At 39.2% G+C, this 20,348-nt stretch overlaps 1 protein-coding gene across 9 annotated transcripts in view; it reads left to right on the forward strand.

Moving 5' to 3' along the window:
- strbp (spermatid perinuclear RNA binding protein) overlaps nt 1–20,348 on the forward strand; it is a 168,305-nt gene that overhangs the window by 130,568 nt on the left and 17,389 nt on the right. For 5 of the 9 annotated variants that reach the window (XM_080212031.1, XM_080212029.1, XM_080212030.1 and 2 more), the window contains 5 exons: nt 1,871–2,038; nt 9,626–9,760; nt 12,388–12,528; nt 12,935–13,061; nt 15,347–15,546. In XM_080212031.1, coding sequence (XP_080068157.1) covers nt 1,871–2,038; nt 9,626–9,760; nt 12,388–12,528; nt 12,935–13,061; nt 15,347–15,534 — 759 coding nt within the window. In that variant the 3' untranslated portion in view covers nt 15,535–15,546. Of the gene's footprint in view, nt 1–1,870; nt 2,039–9,625; nt 9,761–12,387; nt 12,529–12,934; nt 13,062–15,346; nt 15,547–19,863; nt 19,909–20,348 lie in introns of those variants that run through there. The other 4 variants (XM_080212033.1, XM_080212032.1, XM_080212035.1 and 1 more) reach the window with 1 other exon arrangement.

A 20,348-nucleotide genomic window follows, 5' to 3' on the forward strand; every position in this document is an offset into this window, starting at 1 on the left:
AAAGCAACCAGTATGAGTGATATTATTTCCAGCTGGCTAAAAATGCATTGAAATTGTTTTTTGAGCGCCTTGGTCTCGGAGCTTTATTTATAGTCAAGGAGTGCCACATGACCGCTTGAAACCGGTGTAACTGGGCTACTGCATAACTTTTAATCTTTCCATTATTTTTGGAACAGTGCCTGACTTCTGCTAAGGCCCCTATGGTGGCTTAACTGATACCAAGAACTTTATGCGGGGACTTTAAATTACAAATCCACATTCCACCATATTGATTTGGTATTCCAAATGCCTTTTTAAGACTAACAAATAGTTAAAACTAAATACTAAATAGCTGTTAAGTTCCTGTGAGCAACTGCTGAAGAAATTTACAAAGGAACATTTATGATTTTGAATGCTAGCTTTTAACAATTTCAAGATTCCTCAGTTTTGAGATAAATGTAGGTTTCCCTCAAATACAAGCAGGCTATATATTTCCCTGAAATGCTGTCTCACATAAATTAAGAAGGCAAATATACAACCTGTTCCAAAGTCTTTAATATTCCACCAGTGAATCCATGAAGATGTGTGAACTATAAAGGCAGATAATCTGTTGCAATGTGTCAGCAGAAGAAATGAATTTCAGCCAGTAGTTGAAAGACTTACTTGGTTAACCAGCTTAAAACATTCTAATATATGAATTCTAATATATGAAGCTGTTTTATGCTCATTCATACACAAATATTGCTCCAGTCAAAAGAATTACCCAATTATCAGTTTTATTAGTTTTTATCACATTGCCCAATTGTAGCAGGAAGTGCAGATTTACAGTGGTGTAATTCTTTGGTACTGATTGATGTAATGTTTTGAAAAATTAAATACATTGAATTGCATTGCAGCATGTGTAATTATTATAAATATTCTTTAATTGGACACTCTACAGTGGATTGTGATAGTTCTGATTTCAAGTGCAATGTTTTATAACGAGTTACTTTGGGTCTATAGGTCCTTGTTAATGTGGTCTACATTTCATCAGATTATCTCTATGAATAATGTATTTTTAATTTATTCTTTCATGGGATGTAGGCATCATTAGCAAGGCCAGCATTTGTTGCCCAGAAATTGCCCTTGAACTGGGTGGCTGATTGGGCCATTTCTGAGGGCGGTTAAAAGTCAGCCACATTGTATGGGATTGGAATCGCATGTAGGCCGATTGGGTAAGGATTTCAGATTTCTTTCCTAAAAGGACATTATTCAATCAGATGGGTTTTTACAATAATCAACAATAGTTTCATGATCACCATTACAGAAACAATTTTTCAATTTCAGATTTTTTTTAGTTCAAATTTAAATTCCATCAGCTGTCCTGGTGGGATTTGAACCCATAATCATTTGCCCCGGCCTCCAAATTATGAACCAATGAAATTACTGTCATGTCACTATTTCCCCCTTTAACACTACTTTTACTGTACAATAGCCTAATTATTACAATACTAGTAATGGGCTAGTAATTGAGGAATCATGACAAATTGCAAAATTGAATGCAAAATATCTTAATTTTCTTTGGTTAGCAACAGAAAAAACTGGCCAAGAAAACTGCTGAATTGTTGTAAAACCCAACACATTCACTTGTCTTTTTGAAGCATGGGGCCTTCAATACCCAGCTTAACTCACCAACATGTGATTCCAGTTCAAGTAACTAGACAACTAGGAGTTATGTGTTTTGTCAGTTTCTGCCAAATCCATGAATAAACAAATAATAGTAATATTGAATTTAGACACAATGGATTGAGTGCCCTGATAACTTAATGGAATAATTTGTAGTTTTTGCAACAGCCTAAAGAAACACTTGAATATTCCAAAATGACTTTTTTTTTAATTGCTGTTATTCCAGGTACTTCAGGCAATGGGCTGCCCAACTGGTATGGATTTGAAGATGGGTTTTGAATCTCAGGAAATGGAAGAAAAGTCCTCAGGCGATGATAAAAATGAAACTGTCTCTACAAACTCTAGCAATGACACAGTTGGCTGTGCTACAACCGCAAGCACCAATACTCTAGAGGTACTAGATTTTGAATACCTAATAATAAATAGGGTAGAAAGAATCATTTAATTATTTCACTATTGTAATTCACAGCCTTTATAATTTTGACTTCTTTAATTTCAAAGTAAGTATTCACTATCTATATTATCAAATTTTAACTAAGTTACTTTCCTTTTATTAACACTTGGAGTTCTTTTGAAAGTAATCATATTGGGCATAGTGAGTTTCTTGCACTTCCAGGATTATGCAGTTAGATGATCAAGTGGAAACGGAGGCACTTGAAGTGTATGTGCTTTAAAAGTGCAGTTATAACTATTTTTCTAAAACTTGTGCAGCAAGGTAAATTAATTACCTTTGGGATTGATGAACTTTCAGGATGTTCTTATGTTCCATGAAATTGGAGTGTTGAGAGAGAAAAATATGGCTAAAATTAGTAATTGTGTGCACCATTTAAAGATGCTTATTGACATAGTTTATTTCTCTTACAGTTGAGTGGTCAAGTTGCTGGAGTGTTTTCAATTGAGCTCCAAAAATGGCAAAGTATGATTACTACTTGATGCATTAAATTCTGGCTCAGCAAAAACATTCACGAGCAAATGGATCAGTTTCTGTTTCGGTGGCTTGTGATAAATATAGATTGTGAAATAGATTCAAAATTGTTTAATCAGATCATGAATAATGGAGTGAGAAAGTTGGGCAAAAATACCTTTCCTCCTTGTGTAACTATAAATTGGGGTTGTTTCTTGCGACTTTAGGATGAGAAAGAAAATGCCTGCGTATTGTGAATTTAGGTCTCAACACAAGTATCCTCCCTATCATGCATGCAGATCTTTAGTTTGATCAAATTAGCATGAATTTTCATGCTTCAGTTGATGAGCAAGTTAATGCTGCTTTTGCACAATCCCAGACATTTGCCTTCACCTGATTTGGGACACCATTAAACTGTGAAATTGCAACTCGACCAACTTTATGACCAGTCGAGAAATTTTATTTGATGGACCACACCAATAGAATTAGATTAGTTTTACCCAAATGTGTTCGGTATTGGGTTATTTTAGTTGGCAGCCACACGTGAATATGAATTACTAAACCTGGACTCGGTCCCAGGTCTTTATGACCATTTATCATTGTGCACTTAATACAAAACAAATTTGGATAAATCTAATCTAATTCTACTGGGTGTGATCCTGTTTAAAATGGGTAATGATTGTGGGAAATGACAAACTAAAATGTCACAGTGGAGTGAAGTAGGAGTTGTTGCTCGTGACTCTGAAGTTTAGGCAGATTGTCAGTATAATGTGTGGGAAGGTCTGTATCTTATTGCATCTGGCCTGCGATGTGTCTTATCGTAGGAGTGCTTGATGTCGCTTTTGATGCAAAATGAAAAATAATTCCTGCCAAATATCAGCTGGGGAGAATAAATTCAGTTCATAAGAAAATACTGACCGTGGCTTATTTTAAAATGTTTAGATAATGTGCAGTGCTAGGTTTCAGACTTTATTCATGAATTGTTAATTTGCATAAATAGCAGCCTACTTGTCTCCTAGTCACTACTTGAATTAGCTGGCTACTCTAGTATCACCTGCCTACTTCAGTTTGAATATTGGAAGCATTATGCTTTTGAAATGTACGTTTGCAGTATTGCTCCAAATAAAATTCAACAATAGAATCACAGATAACAGCCATTCGGACCCCCTAAATTTAGACACATAGCATTGTGATATATCCCAAAGTAAGAAAATAAGTTTAAGGCTTTACTCCTGCAAGCCCCCAAGTGGTTGAGCAGATTTCTGCTGGTTCACAGCAAGTATGGATGAGGGCCATCATTCATGGTAGCGTACTTGTCATTCTGCCCAATACAATATTCAGTTTCATTGAAGTCTGTAAAACGGAATACTTGATTTGATTTATTATTGTCACATACAGTGAAAAGTTAGTTCTTGCGTGCTATACAAAGCATACCATTCATAGACAAGGAAACTAGCGCCTGCAGAATGTAGCGTTACAGTCATAGTTAGGGTGTAGAGAAAGATCAACTTAATGCAAGGTAAGTCCATTCAAAAGTCCAACAGCAGCAGGGAAAAAGTTGTTCTTGAGTCGCTTGGTACATGATCTCAGACTTTTGTATCTTTTTCCTGACGGAAGAACATGGAAGTGTGGGGCGCGTGGGATGCTTAATTATGCTGGCCGCTTTGCCAAGACAAAGGGAAGTGTAGACAGTGTCAATGGATGGGAGGCTGGTTTGCGTGATGGATTGGGCTACATTCACGACCTTTTGTAGTTCCCTGTGGTCCTGGACAGAGAGGAGCCATATCAAACTGTGATAAAATGGTATAGCTATAAAAATTGGTGGGAGTCATTACTAACATGCCAAATTTCCTTAGTCTTCTGAGAAAGTAGAGGCGTTGGTTGGCTATAGAGTGGGGCCTATAACAGGTGGCCAACGTGACACCACCCACTTTCCATGACAAATGTTTACACTTGCATGTCCAAATCCAGAGATCACTGCAGTGAGGAAAGGCAGCCAGATAAGCAAACTATGCCAATGTGGAGAATTTTCTTCTGTTTTTAATCTTCCTTATTTGATCTATATTAATTGCTCAAAAGATCTGGCAATGCACACATTGATTAGTTCTATAGAAGCCTTCCAATGTTTTCAGTTGTTGAGGTGCTTCATAGGTCTGTGCTAACTTAGAATCCCTGCAGTGCTGAAGGAGGCCATTCAGCCCATGGAGTCTGCACAGATAGCAATCCCACCCGTGCTCTATCCCCATAATCCCACACGTTCATCCTGTAAATCTCCCTATCACGAAGGAGCAACTTAGCATGACCAATCCATCTAACCCGCACATCTTCAGACTGTGGGAGGAAACCGGAGCATCCAGAGAAAGCCCATGCAGATACGGGGTGAACGTGCAAACTCCACACAGACAGTGGCCTGAGGCTGGAATTGAACTCGGGTCCCTGGCGCTGAGAGGAGCAGTGCTAACCACTGTGCTGCCCTTGGGTACAATGTTTGCTGAGCATTTCTTTAGAATGGCTTATAAATTCTTTCAATTTTGTTGTTTGCTCAGAATTCACAAATACTTGTCTGCCATTGGTCAATGCATTTAAAATTATGTTTACCCACCAGGGAAGAACAACATCTATATTCCAAATGATTAATTTAAAAGTTAACAACTTCTGTGACAGAATGTATATTGCTGCTTTTAAATGTGCAAGTGTTTAATTGTTCAAGAGCCTTATATTATTCAATAGTAGGCTTAATCTTACATATGTAGGTGCTTTCATTTAGGTTTGTGTAAATCTGGGGTCAATGGGTTAAGAAGGACTTGGATGGTGAAGAGAGCACAAATCCCTCCCACTTAAAATACACTCAATGTGCAGGTAATCAAAAAATCATCAACCAAAACATCAGGCATACCAAACTTTGTGGCAATGAGGAATTGGCAACAGGTAGGGGATACTACACATAGCTTTCAGCAATTATCCTGCATACAAGCAGCTTTGGAGTGACTGTCCTCTGTCAAAGATCTGGAGAGATGTGGAGTTTGTACCCTCCTGAGACAGTAAAGCAGATGCTTTCAGATACGTTGCTCTCTCCACAATGCAGTGAAGAGGCAGATAAGAAACCCTAAACATAGCCTGCGCCCCCTGTTCCTGACCAGATCTGTTCACCAACATCAAAATGTAAAGAACAAGATTACTAGTCATCGTATGAAGCTCAGTTCACGGGGTACCAGAGCACTTCAAGACACCAATACAAGGCAGATGACAGAACAACCCTTATAGTCGGAATACTGAGGAGGAACAATATTGACATGGCTGCCCCAAGAGAAACAAGGTTCACTGAGGCGTCTCAATTTGAGGTGTTTGGTGAATTCTCTATATTTTACTGGATTGACAAGTTCAAGGACCAGTCTCCACAATCGGGCGTGCCACTTAATCTGAGGTGGCACACAGGTTTGACTCACTTTCTATGGCGATTAATCATCAACTCACGGCCCTTCATTTAAGCTTTGTCAGAAATCAGCATGCAGCATACGTGAGCGTCTATTTTCCAACAATGACATGAACAGGTGAGGTCAAAGAAACATTGTATAATGATCTCAGCAAGATAATTAGAGATATACCTCATGAGGACAAACCCCAGCTTGGTGATTTCAGTGCCCAATTAGGCATGGACTGTAATATATGGGAAGGAGTACTAGAATACCACAGTATTGGCAAAGCAAACTCCAGAGGCCAGCTCTAAGTGCAGCAGGTTTGAACTAGCCATCACTAACACAATCTTCCAGCAAACAGATAAACTGAAAACAACATGGATGCACCCCAGATCCAAACACTGGCACATGTTGGACTATGTTATTGTATAACAGAGATCTCTAGGAATTGCAGCAGTGCTTTGACGAAGAGTCATTTGGACTTGAAATGTCAGCTGTTTTCTCTCCTTATGGATGCTGCCTGCTGAGATTTTCCAGCATGTTCTCTTTTGGTCTCTAGGAAATGTGCTCGACCTGCTCCATTGGAAGTGTGAAATGCTGGTCTGACCATTGGCTTGTCAGGAGTGTTGTATCATTTGATGAGTCAAAAGGGAAGCTTGAGGTAACTTTTGTCAAAGACATAGCCAAGAGACAAGAGTGTAACACTGATAAGCAGGAGGACAATATTGCTATTGAAATCTTGGAGGGGGAAAAAAAAAGAATGTTACAGCACAATATCAGAAGTTTTGGGATTTGTTAAATCAAAACACCAAGACTGCTTAAACAACAACAGCCAAGGCATACACAAGCTTCTAAACAAAGTGCACGACACGCTGAGATCTTACATATCCAGCAAGGAACAGCGGAATATGGAATAGCACTTCTTTAAATGGCAAAGAAAAGCTTTATAAATGTTATTGAATTGCCACTATGCCAATTGTAATTAAAGGTATTCCTGGAGTTTTAACACAGATTCTTGCCATTAGTTGACCGATGCATCCATGCTTATGATGCACTGTCTCCCATGCCAGTTAGAAAGCAGGGCGGAAACAGTAGACATGGGAGAGGGGGGCTTTCAGGGCCCATTCTCCACAGGCATAAATCCAGTTAGGGCTGCCGACTCTCACAAAAGGGCCGTAATGGTATTTGCGTCAGGGAAAGCTCAGAATGAGATATTCCTGGCCCCTCACTGGTGATGTAATCAGATTCAACCCAACGAGGGCCTGAACCTGACTACGATCAGTTTTAGTAGATTTAAATATTTCTAAAAAAGCTTAATGCTTTTGATTCCGGGGGCAGTGATGTCTCCTCCATCCCCCGCAAGATCAAGCTGGTGGGAATCACTGCTGTTCTTCAGCTGGGAAGACCACATTAGGGCCACTGTAGGCCTGGGGAGGTCAGGGATATGACACCCTGGTACTGCCAGGTTGGTATTGTCAAGGGGCAGGGACTCTAGGGAACTCCATTGGCAGATTCCCATTATATGGTGGGGGCAGGGCAGTAGTGGTGGTGGGGAGGGTGTGGTGGCGTTGCGCCTAGATAGGGGGCGGAGGGGTTGGCAGCGGTGGAGGGGGGTGTGGCGTGTGGTGTCAGAACACCCTGATAGCTGCGTGTTGGGGGCTATATATTAAGTGTTGGGCGCATGGTGCTGTCCTGATATGCTGAAGTCTCAATGTCTGGTGGGGGGAGGGGGGTCTTAAATTTGAAACTCTTCTCCAGAATGACACTACAAAAATGCCCAGCTGCTTTTTTTTTTACAGACGAGATCTGGAGAGAACTTGGCTGTTTTTCTGGGGCGAAACATGCCAGTTTTCAGTCAGAACCTGATACTTTGCTGCTATTTTTTAGGAAAATTCCACCCACAATCTTTGTAGCATGTCAAATTCAAAAGAATCCCACAAATAAGGACCTGTATATGGTTTTTTTTTGTTGATCTGAAGAAAGCTTTTAACATAAACAGGGAAGGCCTGTGAAAGATTCTGTAGAAATTTGCCTACCCTGAAAAATGTTCGGTGTTACTTGTTCATTTCACAATGGCATGATGGCCAGCGTGATGTAAAGTCCATACATCACTGGACACCTGTCCTGTCGTCAGTGGCATCAAGCACCGCTTGTATTGGCTCCAGCTCTTCGCCATACACTTCTTTGCTGTGCACCGATAGATGCTCAAAGATCTTGACACAGAAGTACACCATTCAATTCAGGATAGATTGCAACCTCTTTGATTTGCAAAGGTTCAAGGCTTGCATGAAGGTTATTGAATGGCTACTCAGCAAAATCTTTCTTGCAGATGGCTACACCCTCATAGCACATACTCCAGGGCTCATTCCATGCTGAGCACAGAAACCCACCCCATATAACATCCCAAGCTTAGATTTAAAAGACAATCTGAAAGTGTTCAGAGCTTGCAAGCTGGATCCCTGTACATGGAAAGAAGCCACCTCGGACAGACCCAAATGGACTATTCTCAGTCATCAAGCGAATTTGACTTTTGAGGAGAACAGTCAATTACTTTCAGGACAACCCAGTACAGCACAAAGCCAGTACCTCCATCCTTCCCTGCAGCACTGACTTCATATGCAGTATTTGCAATTGGTTTTGCAGTTTGAGTCTTAGCTTAGTAATACATGTGAGATAACATCAACCTAGACTGATTTTTTTTTTATCGAACACACATTTTCAAAGCAACAGGAGAATCCATATATTTTTTGTATGATTTTGTACTTTCCAAGAAAAAGATGCAAAATCTCCATAGAAGTTTGTAGCAAATTAATTCATTTCTCTCGGTGGATTTTCTTTCAAAAGTAATATGAATGGAAGTTGGTTAGTTTAAAAATAAATATTTGAGTGGTATTTTGCCCCAGTTGAAACCAGTTGTTGTACAATTTCATAGTGAATTGATGGATTAATTAAGGTTCATATTTTGAGTCTTCTGTGTGGTACTTTCTATCTTGAGACATTTTAAATTCTAGCTTTGAGGCTGTTTGATAAAATTAGACATCTGACGAGTTTGTATTTTCATGATAGTCACATAGCAGCTATTTCAAAGTAATGTGTTGCATGTGAAATCCCTGGAGATGTTTCTGAGAGATATAATAAGATGCTGCTTATGTACAAATTCTTTTATGTTATGGAGCTGTGCCAAACTTGGTATATTCTGAGAGACAATCTGTTGGAAAAGCAAATTGTGGTATACTATGTGCAAAGTACTGCATAATTTTATTAATATGCTGTATTAAAAAGTTCCAAACAAATAAATATTTGATTGACAAGTAATCCTTTATTCTGCCCAATCCTGTTAATTTTTGTAAACTTTGTAAGCGAGTAGAACATATTATTTTGAGAAGCCACTAAGCTTGACCAAATATGTGGATCAAATTAACATAGCTTAAATAAAAATGATTGCTGATGCACGCAATCAGTTTAGGTTAATTTACCTTATGTAGTTGATGTCAGTGATTCCTCACAGCTAGTTTTGCCAGCATTTGTTTGAACAGTTGAATAGAAATAGACAAAAGTCCAATGTAAATCATAATGATTTATTTTAAGACATCCTGTTTTTAAATGAAACCATGTGGTGGTGCATAAAATATTTTGCGCATATATTTTGCTTTGTATTTAGATGAGAACACAGGGTCCTATCCTAACTGCGAGTGGAAAAAATCCAGTTATGGAACTAAATGAAAAGAGGAGGGGTTTGAAATATGAATTGATATCTGAAACTGGTGGCAGTCATGACAAACGCTTTGTTATGGAGGTACGGTAAGATTTAGCATTGGAAATATTTTTATACTAATTTTTATTTCAAGTTTACAGTTTACTCAATATTTTGCTTCAGAAATTTTTATTACATTTAATTTAAAAGTCTAATTTCTGAGATCAGCAGTCAGACATTGCACGCTTTCTTTCAGAAAAAGGGTTTACAATACTAAGTGTCACAACTTTACAGCAGCACGTGTTAGTAGATAACAAGAAGGAAAACAGCCTTGTGGCTCTTACTCTTTGCTGTATTCGGTGGAGAAAATTGAGCTACAAATGTGTTCCCTGTGTTTAAAAGATATCTTTAATTCAGTTTAGAAAAATTGAGAATGGCCTGGCTTTCACTTTCCGCAGTTTACAAGTCAATATAACTACAGCACTGATCATACTATATCAGCCAAATACAAATTAAATATCTGTTTATCAATGGTACATCAGCATTGACAGCAGACTGACTGGGGAACAATTGATTGTCCAAAGCCCTTGAATTACATTGTGCTATAACCTTCATAGTATCTTTTTTTTGTTACTGCATGAAAGCTGAGGAAATATTTCTTAACACATGAAATAAAAGCAGTGAGTAGGCACCAGGCCCTTCAAGCCTGTCCCGCCATTCAGTGTGACCATGGCTGACCTATGCCAGCCTCGACTCCTTTTCTGTGCCATTTCCCCATAGTCTGCTATTTCTTGATCTGTGAAATATTTATCCACCTCCACTTTAAATACATCTAATGATCCAGTCTCCACTACCCCTTGCGGCAGAGATTCACGATCCCCTGCGAGAAGAAATTTCTATGCACCTCAGTTTTAAATGACCAACCCTTTATCTTGTCACTATGTCCCCGTATTCAAGACTGTCCCACTAGGGAAATCATCTCACCATTTATCCTGATGAAGAAAATAAATCTTGAGTTACCTTTGATCTCCAGAATGATTAGAGTAAGGTGTATTTTTGGCTGAGGAGAATGAGACTTGATAGTGCTAAATGTTATTTTGCTTGATTTTGTAATTGGTTTCATTCTTTGCCATTCGTTATGCCCAGATTTATCATTGTTTCTTGTGTGTCACACAACTCAGTGAGCAGAAGACCAGAGCTCTAGCCTTTGAATATTGAATTGACATCCAGCAAAGTACTCATATCTGATGAATGAAATGGTGTCTCCACTTCTCATCTAATCAGTGTCCTGGTCAGATTCAACACCTATCCAGATAAAAAGGACATGAGCTACTGAATGCAAAACATTGGAAGAAATTGCCTTACAGTGTAAAAGTTGCCTTTTACACTGTAAGACAGGAAAACATGTTTCAATAATACTGAAATCATCTGTTTTGCTTCCTCTGCTACTTCTACCCTTTCACTTTATCCACCAAGCCAAATTTTTACCTCCTGTCTCCAATCATGCCTTCTCCAAATTCATCTTGTCTTTGAAAACCGCTCAAACCAAAAATACTAAGAGTTTTTAACACTATGGAAGAAAAAATCTCTACACACTACAAAGTTAATCATTTTGATCTCTGCATGATTTAATAGAGAAATTATTATCATTAAATTCCCTTTTATAGGCTACAATATGCAATAATTAGAGTTGCATATATTTATTATTTCACACTCCGTCTTTGCATATAAACATGCATACTTACAATAATGTTTTAAGAAAATGAACAGATCATAATGTGGTTTAGATATTGACTAAAGTGGTTTTTAAATACAATATTTCCTTTAGAGACAAGAATAAATATTGCTATTGATTTATTTTGTGGCTTAAGTATATTACAAATCCTTGGCAGCAATTACAGTTCAACCTACAGACAATTCAATATAATTACAGAATTGCTACAGTGCAGACAGGAGATGATTTGGCCCATCATGTCTGCCCCAGCCCTCCAAATAAGCAGTTCACCTAGGGCTGTTCTCCCACCTTCTAATAACTCTGCATGTTCTTCCCTTTCATAAAACAGTCTAATTACTTTCTGAATGCTTTGATTGAACCTGCCTCCACCACACATTCTGCCATGCATTCTAGACCCTAACCACTTGCTGCATGGAAACATGTTTTCTCGTATAATTTTTGCTTCTTTTGCCAGCTATTTAAATCTGCGCCCTGTCATTCTTGATCCTTTCACAAATGGAAATAGTTTCTTCCTATCTATTATGTCCAGGCTTCTCACAATTTTTGAATACCCCTACCAAATCTCTTTTCTCCAAGGAAACAGAAGTCCTAATTTCTTCAGTTTACCTTCATACTGAAGTTCCTTTTCCCTGAAACCATTCTCGTGAATGTTTTCTGCATTATTCCCAAAACCTTCACATCTTTCCTAAAATACAGCATCAAGAACTCAGTAGGCTTAACTAGCGTCTTACACAAGTCAGCGTAACCTCCTTGCTCTTGTACTCTATGCCCCTATTAATAAAGCCTTGGATATTGTATGCTTCATTAATCACACACTCAGCCTTTCATGCCACCTTTGATGACACACACATATATACAGAGGGGTCCCTCTGCTCCTGCACCTCCTTTAGAGTAATAAGGTAGAGGTATATCAGCCTGTTTAGTACCTCACGTTTTCTATGATTATTCAATAGCTTGTACAGGAACTGATTGAAAATTCTCATCTTCTTCTTAGGTTGAAGTAGATGGTCAGAAGTTCAAGGGAGCAGGTCCTAATAAGAAGGTAGCAAAGGCCAGTGCTGCTTTAGCTGCCCTTGAAAGATTGTTTTCTGGTCCCAGTGCTGCAAACAACAAGAAAAAGAGGACTGGTCCTCCGGTAGGGTTTCTATGGTTTTCTTTCTGCTTCTTTTGCATTAAGCTATGTGAATTAGGTAAGTGACTGATCACAAATAACACACAAACGGTTTTAATCAGAAAAAGGACCTTCTAACACCAATTAATTTATTTACACACCCAAATGCTGTGTTACTTCCATACATTGTAACACTTATTTCTGGAATTAACAGTTTCTGTACGAGTCCACTTGCCTTTTTTTTGTAAGTTTGGTAAATGCACTTTAAGTTTCACAAGTAGAATGTGTTATTTAATTACCTCATTACAGGGTCAACTTTCTTTAAACCTGAAATGATGATGCTTTGAATTGTTTTTAAAACCTGCATTTAATTGAAATGAAATTTATCATTTATTGGCTGATGCCTTTTCGTGTCTTTCATTTTATAAAGGCTAAGGGTCCAATTACTGCTCCAGCAGCTGCAGTCCAGTCGCTCAGAGGCAGAGGCAGAGGAGCCTTGAGCAGAGGAGCATTTGCTGGTGCAGCAGTAACAGCTGCTCCAGGATATCTAACACCAGGTATGACGCATTGCAAAACAGCAGTGGTCAAAGTTGAAAGTTATCAAGGAAAATGTTTTTTGCATTATAAATATCTCAGATTTTATATTCTATTGTCTTCTGGGTTTTGCTGAAGGCATATAGAATTAAGTCATCTCTGTTCAAATACTACACAGCCTTGCAAGCACACCTGCATATAATGAAGCTATCAACGATAGCTTTATATGATAGCTATGGTAACTATGAAGCTCTCGATATCAATGATAGCTTCACAGCTGATTCTGTTAATTTTGCTTACTTACAAGAAAATAACTGAATTAAACCATTTTTAAACCCACTTGGAAAAATATAATTTGAAGTATTAAAACAACATGATAAAATGTGGAAAGATAAGAATGTGAGGTATAATCATGGCAATGCATTAATAGCTTCATGACATCCACATGCCACTATTGGTAATTGTATACTGTGAAAATTAATACTTTGAAAGTATTAAAAACACACAACCAATGCTCACATCAGTTTTAGTACCTTTACCTGCCTCTGCAAGATATACGTCCTGTTTAGTGATTTTTTTTATTCGGTAAATGGAATACCTCTTGTTTCTTTGAATCTTACAGTACAGAAGAAGGACACTCAGCCCACTGAGTCTGCACTTGACTCTGAAAGGGCATCTCAGGCCTCCCACCCTATCCCCTTAATCCCACACATTTAACATGTCTAATCCACTCAACTTGCACATCTTTGGACACTAAGGGGCAATTTAGCATGGCCAGTCCACTTAATCTGCATGTCTTTGGACTGTGGGAGGAAACCTGGGCACCCGGAGGAAACCCATGCAGACTTGGGGAGAACATGCAAACTTCACGCAGTCACCCAAGGCCAGAATCAAACCCAGGTCCCTGCATCTGTGAGGCAGCAGTGCTAACCACTGTGCCACTATTTCATGTATTCGTACTTTGAAGAATTATAAAAATAGATTTTTAAATCCCAGCAAAAGTATCAAATGCCAAACAATTTTAATTCAAGTCTGTTGGTCTCTTAGCATAATATCAGAGTCATCAGATATGGACAATCATGGCAGTTAACTAGTTGACCACATATTTGCAGACCTTCAACCCACATGCATTCACTATTGATTGCATGAACTTTCCACTCCTCAGTTGTCCTAGCTGGCAAAGATGCTTCCTTTTAACCAACACATTGTATTTAACCATTAACAAAGTAATACATATTTGCCTGGTTCAAGGTGCCCAAGATAAACAAGTAAAAATCAATGACCCATTACCCTCATTCTTGCCAGTAACAAGGGAATATACCTTGATTCATATTTAGGAAATATTATCCAATTTAGAATGTCATCAACTGCACATTCCCTTTCTGATGGGCCATAATGTTTTAATTTTACATATTTATTTCCACATGTATCCTCAAGTTACGTTTTGTAACTAATGTATGGCAAATCAGTTAAATGTCTTATTTTTCCAGAGATTATAGCTTCAAACTGTAGCGCCAGGATTTTATGTCATGAATCCTTGCGCAGATATTAGTACCTCAGTTGTGCAATCAAAGGATGTAGCTACAGGTCAAACATTGCAGGGGGTAAAAAAGGGAAGATGAATGTGACTCAAATGTGTTACTTTCACATACTTTCTAGCAGCTGGATTGAGATTTATTTTTGGACTCATATTTGTTGCTAATTACTTTGTTCATGGGAATATTTGTTTTGAACTATTGCAAGTTGCACATGGCGTTTTGAGATGTTTTGCAACTAACTTAGAGAAATTGAATGCTAGAATGAGACTTGAATCCACCAATCTCCTGACTCAGAGGTGAGACTTCTACTGATTGAGCCATAGTTGACAGTATATACATACAAGTCGTTGCTGCATGCTTTACAACTATGCAAGCAAAGCACAAAGCTGATTGTTGTTTAAAGCCAAGTTGGTGGATGTCAATCTGTGGAGCTTCTTTCACAGACTTGTACAAAATTATCCATTGGTTATGTAGAAGTTCCTTATTATTTACAGAGAGTCAATTGTTGAAATTATGCATTGAGAACGCTTACTGCAGTAATAATGTTCTTTCAATTTTTCCACCCAACAATTTTCTCCCCATAGTTACACTGATGGCCATACTTCTTGCAGGAGTGTAGTTCCATAAATACCCTACTCAATTCCCTATTCTTTGTAAGAATCTGGACAATGTGCCTGTAGATTACCCACCTGGAATTCACAGCTAAGCTTACTGTATTTTCATGCAATATGAGTGCAAATCCTGGCTATGTGTTTGTTTTGTATCTTCAGTTGCTGGTTTTGAAAAGCTAGCAGGGATTGGGAAGAAGCTCCACAGGTTGACATCCTCTAACTTGGCTTCAAGCAAGAATCAACCTTGTGCTTTGTCTGCATGGTTGCAAAAAAATGCAACAATGACTTGCATGTGTATGTTGTCAACTATGGCTCCATCAGTAGAAAGCTCATCTCTGAGTCAGTAGATTGGTGGATTCAAGACTTGAGCGCAAAAATCAAAGCTATGGCTCTGGTTTACTGTCGAAGATGCCATCTTCCTGATGAAACGTTGAATTGAAGATCCATCTCACAAGTGGAAATGAAAGATCCCATGACTATTTTAAGAGCAAGGAGTTAACCCCAATGTCCTGGCTAATGCCTATCTCTCATGCAACATCACTGAAGAACATTATCTGCTTATTATCATAATGCTGTTTGTGAGAGCCAGCTGTGTGTAAGTTGCCTGTTGAGTTTCCTATATTATGATAAGAAGTCTGACAACACCAGGTTTAAGTACAACCGATTTATTTGATAGTAAACTCACAAGCTTTCGGGGTTTGTCCCTTCGTCAGGTGAATGGAGAGTTCTCCATGAACTCTCCATTACCTGTGTCAGGCTTTGATCTTCATGTCGTCATTGGCTACAGGTATAGTGCCGGAAGACTGGAGGATAGCAAATGTTGTCCCCTTGTTCAAGAAGGGGAGTAGAGACCATCCTGGGAATTATAGACCGGTGAGCCTTACTTCTGTTGTGGGCAAAGTTTTGGAAAGAATTATAAAGGATAGGATTTATAATCATCTAGAGAGAAATAAATTGATTAGGGATAGTCAGCACGGTTTTGTGAAGGGTAGGTCGTGCCTCACAAACCTTATCGAGTTTTTTGAAAAGGTGGCCAAGGAGGTGGATAAGGGGAAGACAGTTGACATGGTGTATATGGATTTTAGCAAAGCGGTTGATAAGGTTCCCCATGGTAGGCTACTGCAGAAAATGCAGATGCATGGGATTGAGGGTGATTTAGCAGTTTGGATCAGGAATTGGCTAGCTGATAGAAGACAGAGGGTGGTGGTTGTTGGGAAATATTCAACCTGGAGTTTAGTTACAAGTGGTGTACCTCAGGGATCTGTTTTGGGGCCATTGCTGTTTGTCATTTTTATAAATGACCTAGATGAGGGTGTAGAAGGATGGGTTAGTAAATTTGCTGACGACACCAAAGTTGGAGGAGTTGTAGACAGTGAGGATGGATGTTACAGTTTGCAGAGGGACATAGATAAGCTGCAGAGCTGGGCTAAGAGGTGGCAAATGGAGTTTAATGCATAAAAGTGTGAGGTGATTCACTTTGGTAAGAGTAACAGGAGTACAGAATATAGGGCTAATGGAAGGACTCTTGGTAGTGTCGACGAGCAGAGAGATCTCGGTGTACATGTGCATAGATCCCTGAAAGTTGGCACCCAGGTTGATAAGGTTGTTAAGAAGGTGTACAATGTGTTAGCTTTTATTGGTAGAGGGATTAAATTTCGGAGCCGTGAGGTCATGTTGCAACTGTACAAGACTTTTGGTCGCCGCATTATAAGAAGGATGTGGAGGCATTGGAAACGGTGCAGAGGAGGTTTACCAGGATGTTGCCTGGTTTGGTGGGAAGATCTTATAAGGAAAGGCGGAGGGACTTGAGGTTATTTTCGTTAGAAAGAAGAAGCTTAAGAGGTGATCTAATTGAGGCATACAAGATGATCAGAGGGTTAGATAGGGTGGATAGTGAGAGCCTTTTTCCTCAGATGGTGGTGGCTAACATGAGGGGACATAGCTTTAAATTAAGGGGTGGTAATTATAGGATGGATGTCAGAGGTAGGTTCTTTACTCAGAGGGTAGTAAGTGCGTGGGATGCTCTGCCTGCAGCAGTTGTGTACTCGCCAACTTTAAGGGCATTCAAATGGTCAGTGGATAGGCATATGGATAACATTGGAATAGTTTAGGTTAGAGGGTCATTAGATTGGTTCCACTGGTCGGTGCAACACCGAGGGCCGAAGGGCCTGTACTGCGCTGTAATGTTCTATGTTCTACGACCCAGTGGTAATAGTACGGAGTTCTTTGGCAGAGATGAAAGAAATTGATGTTAGCCTTCGCAGTGTTTAATTGGAAGAAATTATAGCTCATCCAGCACTGCATGTCAGATAAGTAGTGTAACAGCCTCAGAGTGATTCACTTAACAGAGGTACAGCTGGAGACCAATCACTGTACAAGTGGAAGCTGTCCCCTTGTCTGCAGATGATGTAATCAAAAGACAGCATATGGATAAGAGGGATGCTCAGGGGCTTTCAGAGGTAACATTAAAGGTTTGGTGAGAAAAGCCATTGCTAGAGATTGTCTGGTCAGAGTGAAGTCAAGCAAGGGTTAATACAGTGCTGAAGTGATGTTGGGAGATGTGTAATGAGTAGGGAAGGAACAAGCAGGGAATAATTTAATTTTCTGGAAGTATTTATCTTTTCACTAGTTCCACTAAAAGTTTCTGATTCTGACATTTGAACCACAATTTTATATTGCTCAGGTGGTCACGCACCCAGTCCAGAAATGTGGAAATCACGCACGAAGCCAATGGGAATGCATCCAAATGTTGTTGCGCACTCGCGCAATGTTTTGGTTGGCATGTGCAAGTGAAAGTCAAAAGCACACCCGCTGACAATATAGCAGGCAATTTAACCCATTAAAGAGCCAATTGAAAGCAATTTTATATGGCCTTCTACTTTTACAGTTGGTGGGCAGATTGGCCTTTCCTTTTTAGCTGTAACCACAATCCAGGATGAGATGGAACGTCAGGGCTGAAGTAAGACTAAAAAAAAGTGTCTGGTGACGGAGGTTTGCATTTGAATGTGCTGCCTAGACACTATTTGTAAAGTTTTGTATTTTTATAGGCCTGCAGCTCCTTGAGACAGCTCCGCACCAACCTGTATTCATTTTCCTCAGTGACTGACCTTTCCCTGCCTTGTAAGAAGACTCAACACCAGGTTACAGTGCAACATGTTTATTTGGTAACACGAGTTTTCAGAGCACTGCCCTTCATCAGGTGAGTGCAGGATTTGGTTCACAAACAGGGCATATTTGGACACAAACTCAGTTACAAGACAATGGTCGGAATGCGAGTTTTAACAGGTAGTCAAAACTTTACAGGTGCAGAGAATGGAAGTGGAGAGAGGGTTAAGCACAGGTTAAAAGGTGTGAATTATTTCAAGCTAGGACAATTAGTGAGATTTTGCAAGCCCAGGCAAGTCGTAGGGGTTAGGGATAGTGTGACATGAACCCAAGATTCTGGTTGAGGCCATCTTCATGTGTGCAGAACTTGGCTATCAGTTTCTGCTCGGCAATTCTGTATTGTGTGTCTTAAAGGCTGTCTTGGAGAACGCTTACTCGAAGATCAGAGGCTGAAGGTCCTTGACTGCTGAATTGTTCCTGTAAGCGTTCTCCAAGGCAGCCTTCAAAATACACGACAACGTAGAATCGCCGAGCAAAAACTAATAGCCAAGTTCTGCATGCATGAGGACAGCCTCAACCGGGATCTTGGGTTCGTGTCACACTATCCGTAACCCCCACCATTTGGCCTGGGCTTGCAAAATCTCACTAACTGTCCTGGCTTGAGACAATTCACATCTCTTTAACCTGTGCTTTACCCTGTCTCCACATGCATTGTCGGCCCCTGTAAAGACTTGCATTCCACCATTATCTTGTTGAGCTTGTGTCTATATATGCCCTATTTGTGAATCAAATCCTGCATTCACTTGATGTAGGGGCAGTGCTCTGAAAGCTTGTGCTAGCAAATAAACCTGTTGGACTTCTACCTGGTGTTGTGAGACTTCTTACTGTGCCTACCCCAGTCCAACACCGGCATCTCCACATCTTTTCCTGCCTTGTCTGGCAGCTCTGAGCCTTTCCCAGCATGCATTACATGCTGGCTGCCCAAAATTGTGTTCTGGGGTTGATGGTGCAAGAAGCATGTTTCATATCTGCTTCCAGGCCCACCTAGTGCACTTGCCTAAAACGTGAAAAATTCAGGCCATGATTGTAGTACTGTATCACTCGCTCCCAGTGTTTGTAGATTTGTATTTTACTTCTGATTTTATTGTAACGCTGGTTTTGATTTGATTTAATATTGTCATATGTATTGGTATACAATGAAAACTGTTATTTCTTGTGTGGTATCAGACAAAACATACTGTTCATAAAATACATAGGGGAGAAGGAAAAGAGAGGGTAAAGAATATAGTGGTTTGTAAATTTCTGACAAAATCCTCAGCAAACTAGTGTAATGTTTTTGAAGAAGCAGAAGTAATGTATTTGAGCTGGTCCAATAATTAAATAGTTGGTTGGTTTAATACAGTAAAATTGTTAATGCAGTTAACATCGAAGCCACAAGCATGTGTGCCTGCAGTAAACTTCAGTGCATCAACAAGAATTATGGAATAAAATTCCTTTTGTTTAATTGCTGTTCTTTTACTGATGACAATAAAATTTAGAAAAATAATTCTGGTTTTCCTTTTTGGCTTTAGGTTATGGGGCACCATATGGTTACAGTGCTGCTGCCCCAGCTTACGGTATGTATGGCAACGCAATGGATTATGACTCTAAGATGACTATCATTTCCTTAGTGCCTTAATCTAGAACATGTATATCTCTGCATTGTGCAGAGATATATATATGTATGTGAACATTGACAACCCTTCAAGTACTCGAAGTCCCTTTCCTGGTTTTTGAATGTATATTCAACCATGGTGAAAATATTTCAAATTTCCAAAGCTCACTTTTGATTTTCACTTGTTATGTTTGTAAAGTAGGATTACAGGGAGTGTGGAATATATTATGAATTCATAAAATTATGGAGTATTTTCCCAAAAGCAGTTTGAACTTTTATTATCTTATGTACTTTGAAGGGTTCAATGTTACATTGAATTAAAACACAAGGTATTGTTTTTAAATAGCAACTAGTTCATTCTGATTTACATACTTGTACAAAAACAGTCCAATTGTCATTTTG

Source organism: Carcharhinus amblyrhynchos, chromosome 25, assembly GCF_965287045.1.
Source record: "Carcharhinus amblyrhynchos chromosome 25, sCarAmb.v2.hapA, whole genome shotgun sequence".
Lineage (NCBI taxonomy): Eukaryota > Metazoa > Chordata > Chondrichthyes > Carcharhiniformes > Carcharhinidae > Carcharhinus > Carcharhinus amblyrhynchos.